Source organism: Lagopus leucura, unplaced genomic scaffold, assembly GCF_019238085.1.
Source record: "Lagopus leucura isolate 7727_CA_CO unplaced genomic scaffold, USGS_WTPT01 Super-Scaffold_100157, whole genome shotgun sequence".
Classification (NCBI taxonomy): domain Eukaryota; kingdom Metazoa; phylum Chordata; class Aves; order Galliformes; family Phasianidae; genus Lagopus; species Lagopus leucura.
Window position 1 is genome coordinate 9572249 of NW_024962334.1, and position 18113 is coordinate 9590361.

An 18113-nucleotide genomic window follows, 5' to 3' on the forward strand; every position below is an offset into this window, starting at 1 on the left:
GCTAATGCTTCTAACTCTTACTCAAGAGAAACAAAGTTGACAGGAAGATGATCTAGCTTACTATCCAACTCATATTTTAAGGTATTTCCAGAAACACACCTCAGATAACTCTATTTTGCAATGATTTAGCACATCATTCACTATCTTCAGATGTTCCCTCAAGTGAACATCTCAAGATAAAGCAACAAACAGAAAAATTTAAGGTGGATAAAGTTTAAGCGCATTAATGAGCTGAGCAGTAGAACAGACTTGTCTTTCAGTAGAGCCAGAAAAAAAAAATCATACTAATTTCTTACTCTAATGACATTAAAATTCATACTTACTTACTAATTAATGTCAGTAGAGCAAGAACAATTCATATTTACTAATTGACGTGTCCGATAATACATACTCAGCATTATAAGCAGTTAACAATAAGGTTTCCTCTTTAAGAAATTGAGAGAAAAATCTGCATTTTAAGCAGTAGCAGGACTGAAGTCGTTCTTATTTCAGACAGCAGAATAATAATTCCCAAGTCTCACCTGAAAGAGCTTAAATAGTGTTCTTCCATTAGTTGCCACCATTTCCAACAACATGTCAAACTGCTGCCCTTCAGTAGTCTCACTATACGGAGCACATAGGGCAAATGTCAGGAAGTCCAGAAGTGAACTAATTACTAGAGCACCTGTCCCATGATCCTGGAATTAGCAGAAAAACACTGCCATATTACTCAGAGTAATGACAAAGTATTGACTCCTAGAACATACCAAAGATTCAGAATCCCATATATGAGTGTATTGCAAATTACTTTTTCTAAGCTTTAAGTCAGTAAGTACCAGTTAATGCTACCATCTTAGTTAAATGGAGCACCCTGCCTTTCATATTAAACACACTTTTTTTTTTGTTTTATATGACATTCCCCAGATTCTTCAGTACAGACAGCTACCTTTCTACCCTGCTCAGACCCAAACAGATTTAACACTGAAACTATTCCATGGTTTCTGCATTTAATCCTGGGTACCTGGACACTGAAAGATATAGCCAAGCATGATTGTTTCCACAGCAATTGGGAAAAACACTTGAAGCTATGGGTTTCAAAACCTGACTTACCACATGGGAATTAAATTTCTCTAGCAGGTTTTCTAGAAATTTCTTTGAAAAGAGAAGGGAAGCTTTGTTCAGCTGTTCCTGCCTCAAGTCATAGTCATCATGCATGGGCTATAGGAAGAAAAAAAAAAAAGATCAACAAAACATCATCATTTCAACCCCAAATTATTAACAGCCATAGTGCAGAAGCCACACACGTATTACTGCGGGTCCAAGCATACTGAGAAAATATTATCTCAAGTTACTTTATGTCTGAGCACACTTCCAGCTAAGCTGCAGTCCTTATTTCTACAGCTTTTAGCTTGAAATCACATATTACAAAGTGAAAGATATTAGAACTTAATACTTACACACATAAGAGCACAGAGCATGTCAATAGAAGCATGGGTTACTCCATCATTGTTCCTTTTGAGGGCCTTCACAACCTTCATTCCTAATCGTTCTCTAAACCTTTTGAAAGAGCAAAAAAAAGCAAAAACTATTGAGATCAGATGGGAGTGTTTCTAAGTTGAAAGTCCAGTCATGGACCAGAAGCAGCCTGTTCACACTGCATTTGGCAAACCAAAACCCTGATGTTTATAGAAATTTTGCATTGCTTGGTAGGGGCACATTAACATTAGACTTCACTGTTGACAATATGCAGTGCAATCACAAAAACCAGTTATATTCGTATAGCATTAATGCAAGACACTTCACACAAAAAATATCACATTTTTTTAAAGGTCTCAGACTATGTATGTTACTCTTCATGTCATTCAGTGGCCCCATTAATCTGAAATCAGAAAGTGTTCTGAAGAATTTCATTTTTCAGAAGAACACTAAACATTTTTTTCTGTTTCCTTATGCTAGCCAACTAAGACAAACCCTGAGAAGCCTATACTTATTACTGCAGGAGCACAGCTCAACTTATAAGATAAAATTTAATGTTGAACTGAAGATAGCAATAACATCAACATTGCTCCTTATGCTTGAAGTATCTACTTCAAGGACAGATGAAGGTGCACTGTAGAAGTATTTTGTCTAGGAAAAAAAAAAAATTAAAAAAAATCACTGAATGGTATTTGACCCTTAAGGGAGAGTATTTAGGAAAGAAATACCAGCTTGACAAACTAGTGACCACTTAGGGTTCTTAATTTACATGAAAGCCTAATAACAGCCTTAAAGTACTGGGAATGATGATATGCACAAACTTTCAGTCTTTCAGAAGGAGCCTTATGTCAAATTCTCACCTTTTGACAACAGACAAAAAAAAGATCAAACAATACCACCACCACCCCCCACAACTGTTTTCACCACTGCTTCCAAGCATAAGAGACTTCTCACTTACTTTGGAAGTTGAGTAAAGGCAAGGAAGCCTGCTTTTGAAGCCACCAGTCTTCTTACTGCTTGGAATTGGCTTTCGAGCTCTGCATTAGATGCTGCAGTATCTCCTTCTTGTGAGAGCAGTGCTGTTATGGCATTATTAATGAGTTTCTCCTTGTTTTCTGAGAATAGACCCTAGTTAAGGAGTAAGAATTATTAATATACTTATGCATTAACAGCATCTTAAGAGGAAGGGCAGAGGATTTGTTCTTACATCCTGCGTAACTGCATGTAGTACTCCACTGTAGGAAATGTTAGCATTGAATCTGAATACAGCATCTGCAAAGTTACCATCTGGAAGAAGATACAAATGTAAGTATGCAGCATCTGACTAAGCATCTGGATAGTTAAAAGAGCATTATAAAACAACATAATAAGCTTCAGCTTACTTGGAGGAGCAGCCAAAAACCTCAAATGAAGGCTCTCTACTTCTTCATCTACAGGCATACTGAGTAATCCCCAGCGTTGGCCTTTTTGTGTGGAGGTCATTTTCACACAGACATCCCTATTACCAGAAGCTCTCGCTCCATCCAGCAAACTAGCTAGGAGGGAATCTCTGGGTTGGGAAAAAAACATGCCAGAAGTTAGATCAGAGTAGTGGTGCTAAAAGAAAGATGGTCAAAACAGAAATCAAGAAGAAAATGAACAGCAGCATTACATGGATGCTCTATCAATAGCATTGCTAACACCTACACCTCCAGAAGAAGTCTAACTTTCTAATGTACATTTCCCCACTGTATGAACAGAACTGTCTTATATCAATTACAGACAACTGCAGTCTTCCACTAAAGGGATCAACTCTAGATTATCTGTGAATGTGTTACATGCGTTGAATTTGATTCCTCCTTCTCCTTTCAACAAAATCTCACTTAGCAGGATTACACTGCATTACAACTGCAACCACACTCAGGACTAATATTCTTTTGGTTGTTTCAAGTATAATCAACTAAATCTGCGTCGAGCCTTTGAGCTGTCTTCTTTACAGTTCTCATATTACTCTCTACTTCAATAACGCTTTATTTTCACTTACTTTACAGCCTAACCTAGAACAACAAGCACAGAACAATACTGTTTACAAGAAACAACCTTCTTTTCTTTTTAAACTCTTGAACACCCTTACATCATTATTTGAAAACATACTTGAAGTTCAGATGAACGTAAAGGGGAGAGATTTGGATTCTGTAACAAATCCTGATTTATGAGTGGTAGATCACGAGGATAACAAAACATTAACACCTTCCAGGGTCAGTTTCTGGAGGCTGAAACTCCAGAACACTACAGAGACAAACACCTGAACTCATAATCCATTGGAACTCCAGATACCTTTCTGTTGAAGAGTATTTCCGAATTTGTCCTTTGATAAATTCAATGGTAAAAAGCTGGGGATTTTCACAGTCACATACTATTGCAAACACCTAGAAAAACAAATCATATTCATAGTTATTTTTATAATCTGTAAATACCTTATACACATTATTCAAATCGTACTGTTAGAGCTTCAACTTGAAAGAGAGTTACTACAGAAGGTTTACTCTTACCTCACCCAAAGGTTTCAAAGTCACAATGTTATAGGTAGCTGGATCCCGTTCAACTAAGCAAGCTTCTGTAAGAGCTAGTACTCTTTTCACAGGTTCCTTAAGAAAAAGGATATATTAGGATAGAATTCATAGCACTTCAGAGAAACTAAGTTAGGTAAGCGTGATACCCTTACCAAGTGTCTAGGTGTTATTTTCTGGACAACAAACTCTGCTAAAGACGTTATAGATTCATCATTGCTGTATTTTCCAAAGCGAAGATTCAAGTATTGCTCAAATTCTAAGGATTCTTTCCTTATCCGCAGAGAGATGCCTATGAAGTTGCCAGCATGCTCTATTGCACTTTTGATAATTTCCTCCCTTTGCTCAGATGCGAACAGGTGCTGCAAGTTTTGACAAGAAACAGGTAAAATATGTGGCACACCACAAGAAATCACAGTTCTGTACATAATCCTTCATTATATATGTGCTTAACAGTGGAAAATCTTCCCAGCAGCTGGGCTAGCTAGGGTTGCCTTTGTTAGGTGTATAAAGAGAAAAGGTATTTATTACAAAAGATATCAATGACTAGGTTTAAATTTCCTTCTCAAAAAAAATTAAACACATATTTCTAAAGGCTATTATATATATAAAATATATATTCCTAAGTGATATCCTCCCACATACTAGCATTAAAGTAAGTGTCTACGCAATCTTTTTTCCACTCTTGGCAACAGGCTGGGAAAAGTGAGGAGCCAGAAGGAACCTCAGTGTGGCAGCCTTGTGAGCTATCTCTGTAGGGCCACTATCTGATCTTGCTGGGTTGGTTCTAGAGTGTCACATTCCTAGTTTTATGACATAAAAAAGCATGCTGCAGTACAAGAACAGGGAAACCCTGATCTAGAAAAGATGTTCATCCACTGTAGTGACTGAAGTAGTGGTATTGAAGTTAGCAATCACAAATTTCTGGAGGTCAATTTAAGTCGCTAGTGACATAGTATTTAGAAACATTTTTTAAAATTTTAAAACAATATTGCAATGCAACAGGCATTTCCCAAGCAAAGTTACTGAAATATCACCTAAAAAATAACTGAAATAAGACCTAAATAAGCAGCAGCATCAATGACCAATCTATTCCTGAATACTTGCATCAATTAGTTACATTAGCAGTGCTGCCTGCCACTTCTGCACCTTTGTGAACTGTCAGCAAATCCTACATAGACAGAGCATTTATGTTCACTACCCATACACCAGTATTATTTTACACTCCAGTTTTCACATGCAATTAGCAAAAGCCCCACATGCTGTTCTCAAATGCTTTGATTTCTCACTCCTGTGGAAAAAAAATATTTAAAACCTGTCAGCAAACCATGAGGATCCACAGCCGTATCCCACAGCTGCACATACTTTGTTCAAACTGAAGCCTCACTATTGAATATGCAGATAGAAACATCCTAATACAATACCAAGATGTTGTTTCAGTACTTACCAATCTACTAAATCCTCCATAGAGGATACAGAAGCCTCCTTGATAGCCAGCAATATCAACAAAGCCTTCTATGTTTCTGTAGTCATAGGAGCACAGGACTTTATTTGTTGCAGGATCGATTTGGTCAATACCTCCAGGAGTCACTTCCAGAATCACAGACTTCCTTGTATCACTCCAGTGGTGTTTGTAACAGTTGTACCTCTGCAGTGAGAGCTACTTTTAGGCATTTCCACAAACACACCTTTACTACATAGCAATAATTTTTCAATTTTTAAGTAGTGTGGGAGTAAAGTTCAAAAAAATTATATAACTTCCCTCACTGCTCTTATCTATAATGATAACACTGAATTAAGGGAAGGTAGCTACCTACTGGCAAGGAAATCACAACAGTCCAAGTTTAAGCAACACATTTTGAAGAGAAAACAGCAATCCTAAGAACTTTATCTTGCTGTAGAAAGCAGTATAGCAACAGACTACATGCATCTGTGGATAGTTAAGAAATTACTTATCACACAAGATGCTGTTCAGCCAATGACATTCACTGTATGTACCACAGTGAGGCTAGGACTAAGGGAAGAGAACTCAAACTACTGTGCCATTCAAAGGATTCTCATTGCTATTGAGAAAAAGCAGAACTGGCTCAAAGCGAAACTTCAGGTCCAGATTTACAAGAGCTATTTAAAGTAGCACACGTAGCACAGACATAACTTCCAAGAACAATGCAGAAATCTTTAAATCATTCCATTAAAGAGCATGTGAACCAGACAAGCAAGATACTTTACCCGTCCTGTGATTTTTCCTTCTGAGAAGTCTGTCCTGAATCTCTGTTAAAAAAAAAAAAATAATAATAATAATAAAAAAATAGCCACAAATGAATGCAAATATTGTAGTTGATCTATCCAGGAAGTCTACATTTAAACTGGCACACCTGATGTGTCATTTTAAGTGATATTAACTAAGCCTCCTTGAAGATTCACCATTTCAGTGCAGTTTAACATATCCAGTATTTGTAGCTTTACTTGCTACCTATGCTACACTAGTTGCTGCAACAGGCACTAGATTGAGAACATCAATGTAACAGCTCAAAAGACAACTGGCTTCTCAACTTTTTACATAAGGAAAGAAAACACAGTAAACCACCAGTAAGCCACCACAGACTGTAACGATAATCAAGGAATTACTGCTTGTTTGAAGAAAGATAACTTACCAGTGCCTCTGTTAGGAGTTCTGTTCTGTGCTCGGTGGAAAACTTCAGAGTTTCAGACTTTTTTCCACTCCCTTTGCGAAAAGTTAGACTAAATTCTGTTCCTTGTCCTTTTCCAACAGGAGAAATACTACAGATATCTCCATAAGGCCACTAGACAATTGAAAGTTAATTAGGTTAAAACTACATCTCCACTTACAACTCCTTAATACCTGTAATTACCAAGTCAGTTGCTGTAATGAGACAATAGCTGGCATACAAGGTGACAGTTTTAGCTTGAGCTTTCTATTTGATACTTACTAAAGTAAGTAAACGCCCCAAGTCCCTTCAGGGATACAGCCTTACAGTAATAAAACTTATCCCAGTTCATTTCTAACAGCACATCCAAAAGCAAACTATCGTTTCCTGGCTATTAAGTTGCCTAATAGCACAAAAAAAAGAAACCACTGGATATTTTTAGAGCTAGCGAAGGCAACACCAGTTTTTGTTTCTGCTGCAGCTCTCTTGTCTCCACTCAGATCCCACGAGACTGTAGCTTCTGAAGACAGAATGCCACTATGCACACTGGATAGTGTATAGAAGTCAGAAAGCAATTCTAAATAACCATGTTCAAAAGGAACAGTTACCTGATTTGTAACTTCTAGAGTGTTTGGATTGTACGTGGTGATGGCGTGAGTTCCAACTGAAAAGACTCTCTTATACCTAAAATAAGAAAGAATATGTTAGTTCTTCCAAAAATCAAATACAAGTCCTCTTCAACTGCAGACATTAAATTAATGTGCTGCATACAAGCCGTTGTTAGGAAATGGATAATGGTTGGTTCTAGAGTATGTCACATTCCTCGTTTTATGCCATAGAAAAGCATGCTGCAGTACAAGAACAGGGAAACCCTGATCTAGAAAAGATGTTCATCCACTGTAGTGACTGAAGTAGTTGTATTGAAGTTAGCAATCACAGACTTCTGGAGGTCAATTTAAGCTGCTAGTGACATAGTATTTAGAAACATTTTTAAAAAAATTTAAAACAATATTGCAATGCAACAGGCATTTCCCAAGCAAAGTTACTGAAATATCACCTAAAAAAATAACTGAAATAAGACCTAAATAAGCAGCAGCATCAATGACCAATGTGAAGCTGTCTCAGACTGAAGTTGTAATATGAAATAATCCCATTTGCACACCTGGTCACAACACTGTAACAAGTTTAAGTGCTACTAAGCCAAACCTAGTTTTCTTCACTTTGAGGAAAGCTAAAACTACTATATCCAGAATGATTCACATTGCAGCAGCTTAAGTTTGATACATGGCTAGTCATTTTACACCTATTTCACAGGCACATTAAATACTGACATCCATAGTGTATAAAAACAGCTGTAGCAAGGTCACTGGGCCTATTTCAGACACATCAAAACCAAGAGGCACCAAATAAAGACAAGCATTTTCAATACATAAGTGTGAAAGTGAAGCTTTACCATGGTTTCATTTCTTAGACATGATCTACACAGCATATCCTGAAACAACACTACATAAGGAGACTACTTAAATTTCTGAAATAGCATTGCAACGTAAGTAACTGGAATTTGAAACATATGATTATTACTGATGCCTTACACTTCATACAAAGCTCTAGTTCTAGAGTAATTCTGCCTGGAATTAGCCCCATCCAGAAAGTCAAGTCAAACCTGAACCAAGCCAGTTAAATCCACAGTTCTCTTGACTAAAGAAACAGGACCTGAACATTGATATCTTTTTTTTGAATCTGAACAAAATAAGAATACCTTGGCTGGTTGTCCTTGCTAAAATCCAGTGTAGCAATTTAAGTTTTTGGTAAATCAAGGCTTGGCAGAAACAGGTAAGAGATTAACTGAATAGCTAACTAGACTTATTAGAAAAGCCCACATGATTTTCCATACAGTTGAATTTTCCTTATTTAATATGTTACTATATCATTTAAGAAGCAGGTCAAGAGAAGTGGCAATGAACATCTGAAGCTATTACTCTTGAAGTTACTATGGCTGCTAATAATTCCACTATATTCAGTCTGCCAATGAATGCTCCAGTTCTTGGAATACAAAGAAAATCTTTTGAACTGTTTCTTCTTCTCTTGTTGCACAATTTAGGTAAGTACTCTTTTATGTTTTGCAAATAAAACTTGTTCATGCTGTTCTTAAGAATTTATCACAAGCAGTAATACACTGTTTAACATTTTATTCACTCATTTAATATATTAAATACAAGTTTCTGCTGCAACATAACAAGCAGCAAGTATCTACCAAATAATCCTATCCCTTTTATTACAAGAAAAGGTGAAGTGACAGTGAGTTTTCAACATAAATCTGTTCTAGATTTAGTTTTAGGTTCTATAAAAGTTGATCATTTATGACAACAATACCAAAGTTCAAGGTCATCCTACTGTGACTTCAAATGCTTGCAACATAAAGGAGCAGGCACTTCAATGGAAGGTGATGGGCAAGAGATGTAATTTGAGCACTGTATTTTACTTCCACCAAATGGTTCAGTTTGTTTGCATCCTAAACTTGAAGGCATGCACAGGAACTTCAAGGGAAAGATCAGATCTTCTATTGTGTAAAAGAAAGATTAAGAGAGAAACTAATTTTAATGTTCAATCCCAAAATAATACTTTATTATTACTAACAGAGACAGCTCAGTCCCTCATGCTCACAGAAATCCAGATGTGTAGATCTTAATTCAGGTAAGCTTTGATTTAAACAAATACTTATCTTATTAGAATTGTGATATTTCAAATCACACTTAAGAATCCATCCTGATAGAAGAAAGCTTTCGCCCTCAGAGGCAGTTGCTCAGTTCACTGTGCACTCTGAACTAACCAGAGGGTAGCTTTTGATGATCAAAGGACAGGGAACTCTCCAATTAGATAATTAAGCAGTTTCATGATTCTTCAAAGCACAACTGAGAAAGGTCTGCATCTGCCACACTGCAATCCCGTCTTCCACCCCAATACTCCCAGTGTTCAATAGTGAGAAATCAGGAAGCATGATAATTAGAAGCCACGTGCTCATCTTGCCTGCAATAGTTAATGCCCTCCATTGCGGCTGGCATGGTGCTGTGTTTTGGATTTAGGACTGAATAATGTTGATAGCTGATCAGTGCTTACACTGAGTCAAGGACTGCTCTGTTTCTCATGCTGTCCTATCAGCAGGTGTGCAGGACACACAAGTTGCTGAGAGGAGACACAGCCAGGACAGCTGACCCAATTTGGTCAAAGGCATATTCCATACCATGTGGTACCACGCTCAAAAATAAAACTGAAGGAGCTGGCAGGTGGCTGCCAGTGTTTGGAGACCAGTTAGGCGTTGGTCAGCTGGTGGTAAGCAACTGCACTGCGCGTCACTATTTCTTTTTTCCTTCCCCTTTCTTATTAAATTGTCTTCATCTCAAGTGATGAGTTCTTGCACTTAATTTTTTCGATTCTCTCCCCTACTCCACTGGGAGGAGTGAGCGAATGGCTGTGTGGTGCTTAATTGCCCACTGAGTTAAACCACGAGTCAAAAGAAGTCAGTTCCCACTTACCGTCCAAGCAGATTCAGGCCCCAGTGTTCAGTTTTACAATTTGAACAAAACAAAACTTGTTCTCCTGAGGTGCAGACAACTCACCCTTTCTGCTCTGGTGATGTTTAGGTAGCAAGCAAAAAATCTCAACAGTTCATAAAGCTGTTGTGCACATGAGAAGGACAGTGGACAACATTACCAAGGAAATCCCTGCACAGCTTCAAAAAGTATGTTTAACAGCTGACTTCAAACAATATAACAGATATGAGAACTTAAAGGATAATTTTATTTAGAAGTCCCTTAACTTTTGAAGAGAAGCACTGCTGAAGATTCATTTTTTAAATCTAAGAGACTTCCATCAAGTATAAGTGTGTATTTGAGGATGTCTGTTGCTAGAAATAATCTCAGTAGTTTAACAGATAATCTATTACACAACATGTTAAGTATTACACCAAAGCATGGGAACATGTACAAAGGTATGCTGAAACACGATGTTTAAAACTCAAATTAATTCCAGTGAAGACACAGTCAGTTCAAAGACTATGCAGGAGGAGCCTTTAGTTCAGTTTTCACATGTGAATACAAAAACTATCTAGATAACTCCAGCTATGGCAAGGAGAAATGTCACGTGTAACATTAAAAAAAACCCAAACACTTCAAACTACTTACTTTCCCCTCCATGAATGTTTTGTTGTGTAGAAGCAAGCAAGATCTCTGTTTTCTCTAATTATATTCATTTTGTGCCAAAACCTAGGAATAAGAGAAACATCATGATTTTCATTTACAGCTGAAGTTCACTAATCATTAATATGCTTTAAGACATTCAATTCGCTGCTCTGTCAATTCCGCATAAAGATACCTGAATGTTTATGTTTAGCAAACAACACATGGGTTAAGTGCTTGATGAGTTGAACACGAATCATTTATTTCCCAGTTTTATTATATCAGTTACTCTTTATGAACACTAGAGCACAGCCATTTGCTCCCCATTACTTGCCACATTACCACAATCACACTACTTTCACAGCAACATTGCAGTTCCAGATTTAAGCAAGTTTTAAGTCACTTCCAGAACACCAGCCTCCTGGCAATTCCATAAGACTGAAATGAGCCCAGTAGCTTAGTTACAGACATAGGGAACTTGTGTTGCTGTTTTTTTTTTTTAAATAAACAGCAAAAACCATTTGGAAAAACAGAACAGTTTTTTTCAGTCTGAAATGCAATTTGAAATTAAGAAGCTTAGTCAGCTCTTCAAGCACACTGCTTGGCTACTACATACCCTCCTCTGTGCTGTAGAAGTTGAAGCAATTCCACAGCTAACATCCTGACATACTAATTTCACACATTAATATCTACTCCCCAAACACATAAAGGAATTCAGTGAAACTTGCTGACAACTGCTTAGTTGCATCCTTACTTTTGGAGCAGCTAAGTTCTAAGGAACATTTCTGAACACTAAACACCAACTTTTACAATTGCAACTCCTGCATCCTGAGTACTTGGGAAGTCAGGCTTCCATTTTACTTCACTTTGTTTTTTTTAAGCATGCAAGGCACTTAAGAGTCAAATTCTTATCTCTGTTTACTGTATTTATTACATTAATTTTATTTTTTAACATGTAAAAACATGATTCTCTTTTCTTGATTACTTGACTAGTACCAGTGTAACAGCAGCCTTGGAGCATCACACAGAACAACTGCAAGAGTTCATATTCATTGCTTGCCTGAAGCAACATTAAAGTAACTCAGCACACTGCTATAATCTGGTTATCTTTCTGCATTCAGACAATTCTACTTGATCAACACTGGAAAATTTCCTCATTGTTAATTTCTACTCCTTACAACTTACGGCTGTTCTCTTTCTGAGCAAAGTCCTTAGCAGTCACACAGTCGTAAGAAGAACAAATGCCCAACTGAAATTAATTTGAGAATTCTTCCCCTCAGGTGGAGTCAGCACAATCACTATTACCCAGCAAAGAGAACTTGTGGCACTACCCCCAGGTTAAGAAAAAAGAAAGTAATGTTTACATATTTCAGTGACTCAGTCTTCAAGTCAAATTTTCCAGAGCTAATAACCCCACTGACTTGTAGCAAGCTAAATTCTCTACATCTCACTTTTGGGAGTAAAGTTTCAGGAGTTAAGATATTGAGCAGCATCATTCCTGAAGTTCTTAAACAGGCTAAGCTGGAAAACTATGACATATTATTGCCATGAATAAACATCAAAATAGTAGGCTGAGTTTGTCCAAACTAGGGAGTTTGATACACAACAACACATTTCAGATGTGATAATTTTTAAAGTTAGCTTTCAGAATAAAGTGCCAATCCTCATACCTCTCCTTTTTAAACTAGTTCTCTTGCCATTAACATATTAGCAAGTGGAATATAAGCTTAAAGCAACACTACCTCCATTAAGTATGGAATTGCAAGTTTGATTTGTCTGCAAACTCCAGTTTTGTCAGCGCCAGACCTCTCAAATCAACTCCTGCATCTCCCAGACCTGACCACCACCTGCTTCAGAATAAAGCAAGATGTTCTCACGCTTGCAAACACGTAGCTCTGATACAGCTCTGGGGAACACACAGGAGTCCCTTCCACCAATTCTGACAACAGCATCTAACTAGATTCAGGATACTGATACATGAAGCCTCACAAGCATAGTGGAAGTGACAAATCCACTTGCCTTTTTTTTTTTTCCTTAGACTAAAACTGCTAAAATCATTAAGCTTTAATGCTTTACTCATCACTGTGCCTCTGCAGAGTAATTGCGACCATCCCCCCCCTCTGAGAAGATTAGCAGAAAGGCATAATATGCCAAGAATTAGTGACAATTAATTCTTATACACATTTTCCTGCTGTTTAACAGAGAACAAAGCTAACAACAGCTGAGTGTTCTGAGCTGCTGCAGTGAAGTTCAGAGGCTATTTTGTAGTTACCTATAGTTCACAGTGAGGGCAAGATGAAAAACTAATTCTAGTCAAAGATGTCTTTGAAATAAGAAAATAAACATTACCTCCTTTGACTCAGACATTATAACTTCAGTACCTGATAGTACAACCACAGCAAGTTGTATTAATAATCACGTTTAGCCATAGTGTCAGTGTAAGATGCAGTGGCTTGCTTAGTCATATCAACATTAATTCACCAAAAGATAACACTCTTACTATTACCTCTGCCTTCTTCTCCTGCCATCTAAGATAAATCCATTTCTGTGCCAAGTCAGTCATCTTTCTAAAGTTAAATGCTGCATTTCACGTTTAACAGCAGTCAAGACAACAAGGCCTCAATTTTCATGATTATTTTAATGCCCTGCAGCACCCACTAATAAAAAAATCACATCAAGGGTTGCTGTGAAGACATTGTAGCACAGACTTTGGATATCCTATGCACGTGGCTCTCAGTTTTGTAACAGATCAACAGTTCAGCTCTATTTCTACAGGCAACTAGTCTGAAAGCAATATTTTAAAAACATTTCATCTGTTTGAATAAGAGAGCATGTTGAATGTGGAATACAGTAAAAAACAAAACAAACAAACCCACACAAACAACAAACCTGAGGTTCCTGTAGGCAAAATATTGCCCGTGACTTCCATATTATGTTTAGAGAAGACCTAATGCACTCTCTCAATATCTGAATAGTTTAATTGGTTTATGCCACAAGACAGAAGTTCGACAGTGCTTTTCTTTTTGGTTCTTGTAGTACTTTAAGTAGCAGTGGAACAGCTTTTGGGGAAGAGTTGAAACCTCATCTATGTTTTGCATGTACCACAAACAGCAGGCCCTAGAATTAAAGAGATTGGATTGCTACCAGGACACCCCTGCCACTGAATTTATGCTACCTGAATAGGTGCATTACACAAGCTGCATTCAACTTGCATAAACTTATCAATTCTCTATTCTTTCACATCCTTCAGACAAAATTACCAGCTGGGAAACTCGAGTCTATTTCAGGAAACAGAGATAAGTCAGTCTTAAACTAATACTTGTAGAGTTCGAAAGAAGCTGTGACCTTGTAAGCATCAAAGCAATAGGCATAGCTGTAATTACTTAAGCTAAGGAATACTTAAGCGTGCCGTCAGAAGTTTGCCTGTGGGTTCAAAATTTATTACAGAATTCAACTGCCTTTTTACCTGGCCATATTTTTCCTATGCGAACAGAAATCTTCTCTCTCTCTCCTAAGTGAAGTTTTAACCTATGCTAAGGTAGCAGTGCAGGGCCCCAAATAGGATTGTTCCACTACGCTGTCACAATGGGAGGGTAGAAGCATTGATAAGATTATACTTAAAGCTGAAGTGTGACTTTCCTGAGAGAGAGAATGCATGCTAAGAGGATAAAAAACAGTGACCAATTGAACAAAAGTAAGAGGAAGGCACTGGTAAAGAACATGGTTCTGTTTATCTGCAGTTCTACACGAACACCTTTTAGCTTACAGCTCTGGAACCTAATTCCTGTCATTTACATATCTACTTTAAAACATATTACTGTAATTTGTACCGAAAAGTTTTAGCTGTCTAGGTTTCATTTGCCTCTTTCACTGCTCTGTTTGCTAATTGGCAATGTTTCACCTTCAGACAGATTCTTTAGGAATTAAACTTCTCCCTACAAATGCTCTGCTCTTAAGGTACTACAGCATAATAAATTTTGGAAACAGATTTGTTCACTTTTTGTGCAGGAACTCACAGCCTTTTTGCAAGGTGGGAAAGATGAAACCCCCACAAATCCTTAAAAGATAATCAGTTCAGGCTACCTCATCCACAGCAGCACCAGTGCCTTCGCTAAACCTGGACACAAACAGGCTGAGAATTTCAGCCTCACTACTACCAGGAACAACAGTGGTGACAGTTGTGTCCATCTCAGCTGACTGCTCCCACTCACACACTGAAGAATGGTACTGAGGACAAATTGTTCCATGCATGTTCTCTTTTTCTCTTCTGTCTAGATCAACTTTTTGTTGAATCAATGAACCAAAGTGATCCAGTAGCCAAACAGGTATGAGAACAAAAGTGTTTTTTCATTAATGGATAAAAAAAAATGAGTGTCCCTTTCAGTCATAGTTTAGCCATCTTGTCATATTTTTTCAGAGTATGGTTCTATGTCAAGTGCTAGCAGTAAGGAATGATAATCAAGTCTTTTCCGGCATGAGAGCAGCCTTTTTACAATCAAGCTGAAAAGTGAAACAGTTGAATATTCAATACACCAAGAAATGGCTGAATACTAGGTGGAGTTCGTTTGTTTTTTTTACGTCAGTAAGCTTCATTTACTGAGTTTGAAACAGGTTAAAAGAAAAGTCACTGGCTTGGTCTGAAATTAGATCTGGCCTATAAGACCAGTCCTTAGTGTAGCACTAGAAATGCAGTGATTCAGTTCCTCAAGACAATTAAATCTTTGGAAACCATGACGAAAACCCACATGACACCCAGAGGAGCAAGAAATATATATTAAATCATTTCAGAAATTCATTCCGGCAAGGCTAAAATGCAAGGTTAAGTTCCTGGAAAGTTTTTGCAACATGGGGATAGATATTCAGCTCTGAGTCTCCAAACACTTAGAAATTTGTTTCAAATGGAAGAATTTCCAGTAGTAATGGAAAGGAATTTCTGGTTAAGTGCTCTGGCACTTGGCCATCTACATCAGAGAGATGTACAGAGACACAGATCTCTAAAATGAAGCAGGCTACAGCCAAGCATTGTTTTTATCTCCATAATATTGGACCTGTTATTTTGAACCAAGTTGTTAGCATCTTACCAACTCGATTCAGAGATGAAGCCCTTGGGCAGCCTTCCCTCCTTCTCTACAAATCTCGCTACAGGCAAGTAGCCCAAAGAGACAGTCTGTTTATCAGCCAGAAGTAACAGTTATTTTAAATCAAAGCTTCAGTTCTGAAACAGACTATTTTCTGAAAGGCTCTATTACTTAATCAGCAGTAATAGAACAGAATCAGAAGAGAACCCGAAACAAAGCAGCCATCTACCCAAATTTGTTTTCTCAGATTCACTGCCATTGATCCAATTTCTGGAAACATGCAAGAGGAAAAGGGAAAACATTCCAGATGACCTAAACTTCAAAAGCAGCTCCAGAGCAGAGAATAAGCACATTCACGGAGACTCCAAACCCAAACATTCCCACAGCTTGGGAGCACAAGGCTGGAAACGAAACTAAAACAATGCCAACAAACCATAGCAGTTAGACAGCATTTTCCCAGCTCGGAGCTCACGCCCGCTGTGCAGCTGTCAGGGCACACAGCAGCGGGTGGGACACAGTCCTGCAGGCTGCACGCACAGCCATTTCATCTGCCTGCTTAGTTCGACTCCCAGAACGCAAGTAGTACGTGAAAAGCTACCTTGGTAAGAAACGTCAAAACTCCGTGAAAAATAAGCACATTAAGGGTAGATTTTCTGAGGCATACACTTAATTCTGCCCGTGCTCTTCAGGCATACTATTAATACTGAAAAAAATAAAAAAGCCTTGTCGGCATAAGCGCAAGCCTTCTCCTAATCTCCCCTACTCTTCATAAATAATTTCCAAGGCACCTCAAGCTGACCGTATGCTGATCTGTGGCCGGGAGGAGAGCAGTAAGGTACCCCCTTTTAATGGGCACACGGGCGTCTATCTAGAAGAGAGCACACATTCTGGCCCGCGGCCACAAGAGCTGCATGAGGAACGCAGGGCACGCTGAGCACCGAGAGAAGCCCATCCTTCCCACAGGAGAGCGTTTCAGTGCCCGTTTCCACACCTGGGGGAGCGGCGCCGCGCCGCACGGCCCGCGGGGGGACCTCCGACGCCCGCCTCTCGCCGCACGGCGGCAGCCCACGCAACCTCGCAGCCCAGCGGCCGGGCGCGCGCCCTCACCCCACGGACAGCGCTTCACGGCCCGGCGGCCCCGCCCGGGGCTGTGGAAGGAGGCGGGGGCCGCCGCTGCCGCCTCGCCTCCCCACCGCCGCTAGGATTTACCTGGCCGGGGAGCCCCCGCTGCCCGGACCGCCCCCAGCAGCGCCGCGCTTCCAGCGATCGGGGTGAAGGGCCACTGAGCGGAGCCCTCGCCCCCCGCCCGGCAGCCGCTACACCTCTCCAACTCCCTCAGAGTCTGGCGCTGGAGGCCGCCATCTTAGCTCAGGCAGCGAGACCGCCCCCTCGACGCAGACGCCGTCAGACCCGGACCCGTCACGGGACACGGTCAGCTGACATATTGCTCTTCCCCCCCACCCTCTCCTCACCCGCTTGCCCGGTCCTTGAAGCCGCTTCTCCCGCCTTCCTCCCTCCCCTTGCCCTGCCCTACAGGGAACTGGCAGGAGGGGGAGCACGGCCCGTGCGCATGCGGGAAGCTCCCGTGCCTTCCCCTCACCTGAGCCGTGGAGTTTGTGGGGTGGTGGCTCGGGTCGTTGAGGAGCAGTGGTTGAAGGGGGGTGCCTGCGAGTTTGGCAGCTCTCCTTTTTCTGTTGGGTTTACACCGATTTCTGTTGGCTACGCCGATTAATTTGGGGCTCGCTGGTCGTTTCCTGTATGTGTTAAGTGCTTGTGTGATTTTTGGAGAATGCCCAGAGTTTTAATTACAGGGCTTTTTGGGGATAAACCGTGTGTTGTGGTAAGGAGAGCTGCAGCTCTGCTAGTTTTCCGTGCCCTCTACATCTTGGTTAAGTGTTCTTGAGGCCTGGTGGTGGTTTCTTGCTCATCACTGAGGTGTGTGTCACTAATGAGAGTGATGCTTTAATTGAATACGCAGCTTTGCTAACCTGTAGCTACCTCTTTAAGGCTGTACGTTAAAGTGCCTTGAAAGGAGGAGAGATTTAGATTAGATATTGAGGGAAGTTTGTCACTGGGTGAAGTGCTGGCACAGCTGCCCAGAGCGGATATGGATTCCCTGTCCATGGAGTGTTTAAGGCCAGGTTGGATGGGGCCATGGGCAGCCTGGTCTGGTGGCTGGCAGCCCTG

General features: G+C 39.7%; 1 protein-coding gene across 2 annotated transcripts in view; it reads right to left on the reverse strand.

Annotated features, from left to right (window-relative positions):
• Positions 1-17238, reverse strand: part of DNAJC13 (DnaJ heat shock protein family (Hsp40) member C13) — a 51887-nt gene extending 34649 nt beyond the window's left edge. For both annotated transcript variants that reach the window (XM_042888309.1, XM_042888308.1), the window contains exons 1-15: positions 17136-17238; positions 10855-10935; positions 7282-7357; positions 6659-6808; positions 6234-6275; positions 5452-5652; positions 4160-4366; positions 3987-4082; positions 3772-3863; positions 2838-3004; positions 2663-2742; positions 2414-2583; positions 1437-1536; positions 1090-1197; positions 522-677 (exon numbers count right to left, since the gene is read on the reverse strand). In XM_042888309.1, coding sequence (XP_042744243.1) covers positions 522-677; positions 1090-1197; positions 1437-1536; positions 2414-2583; positions 2663-2742; positions 2838-3004; positions 3772-3863; positions 3987-4082; positions 4160-4366; positions 5452-5652; positions 6234-6275; positions 6659-6808; positions 7282-7357; positions 10855-10922 — 1713 coding nt within the window. In that variant the 5' untranslated portion in view covers positions 10923-10935; positions 17136-17238. The remainder of the gene's footprint in view (positions 1-521; positions 678-1089; positions 1198-1436; positions 1537-2413; positions 2584-2662; positions 2743-2837; positions 3005-3771; positions 3864-3986; positions 4083-4159; positions 4367-5451; positions 5653-6233; positions 6276-6658; positions 6809-7281; positions 7358-10854; positions 10936-17135) is intronic.
• Between the last annotated feature and the right edge of the window lie 875 nt (positions 17239-18113).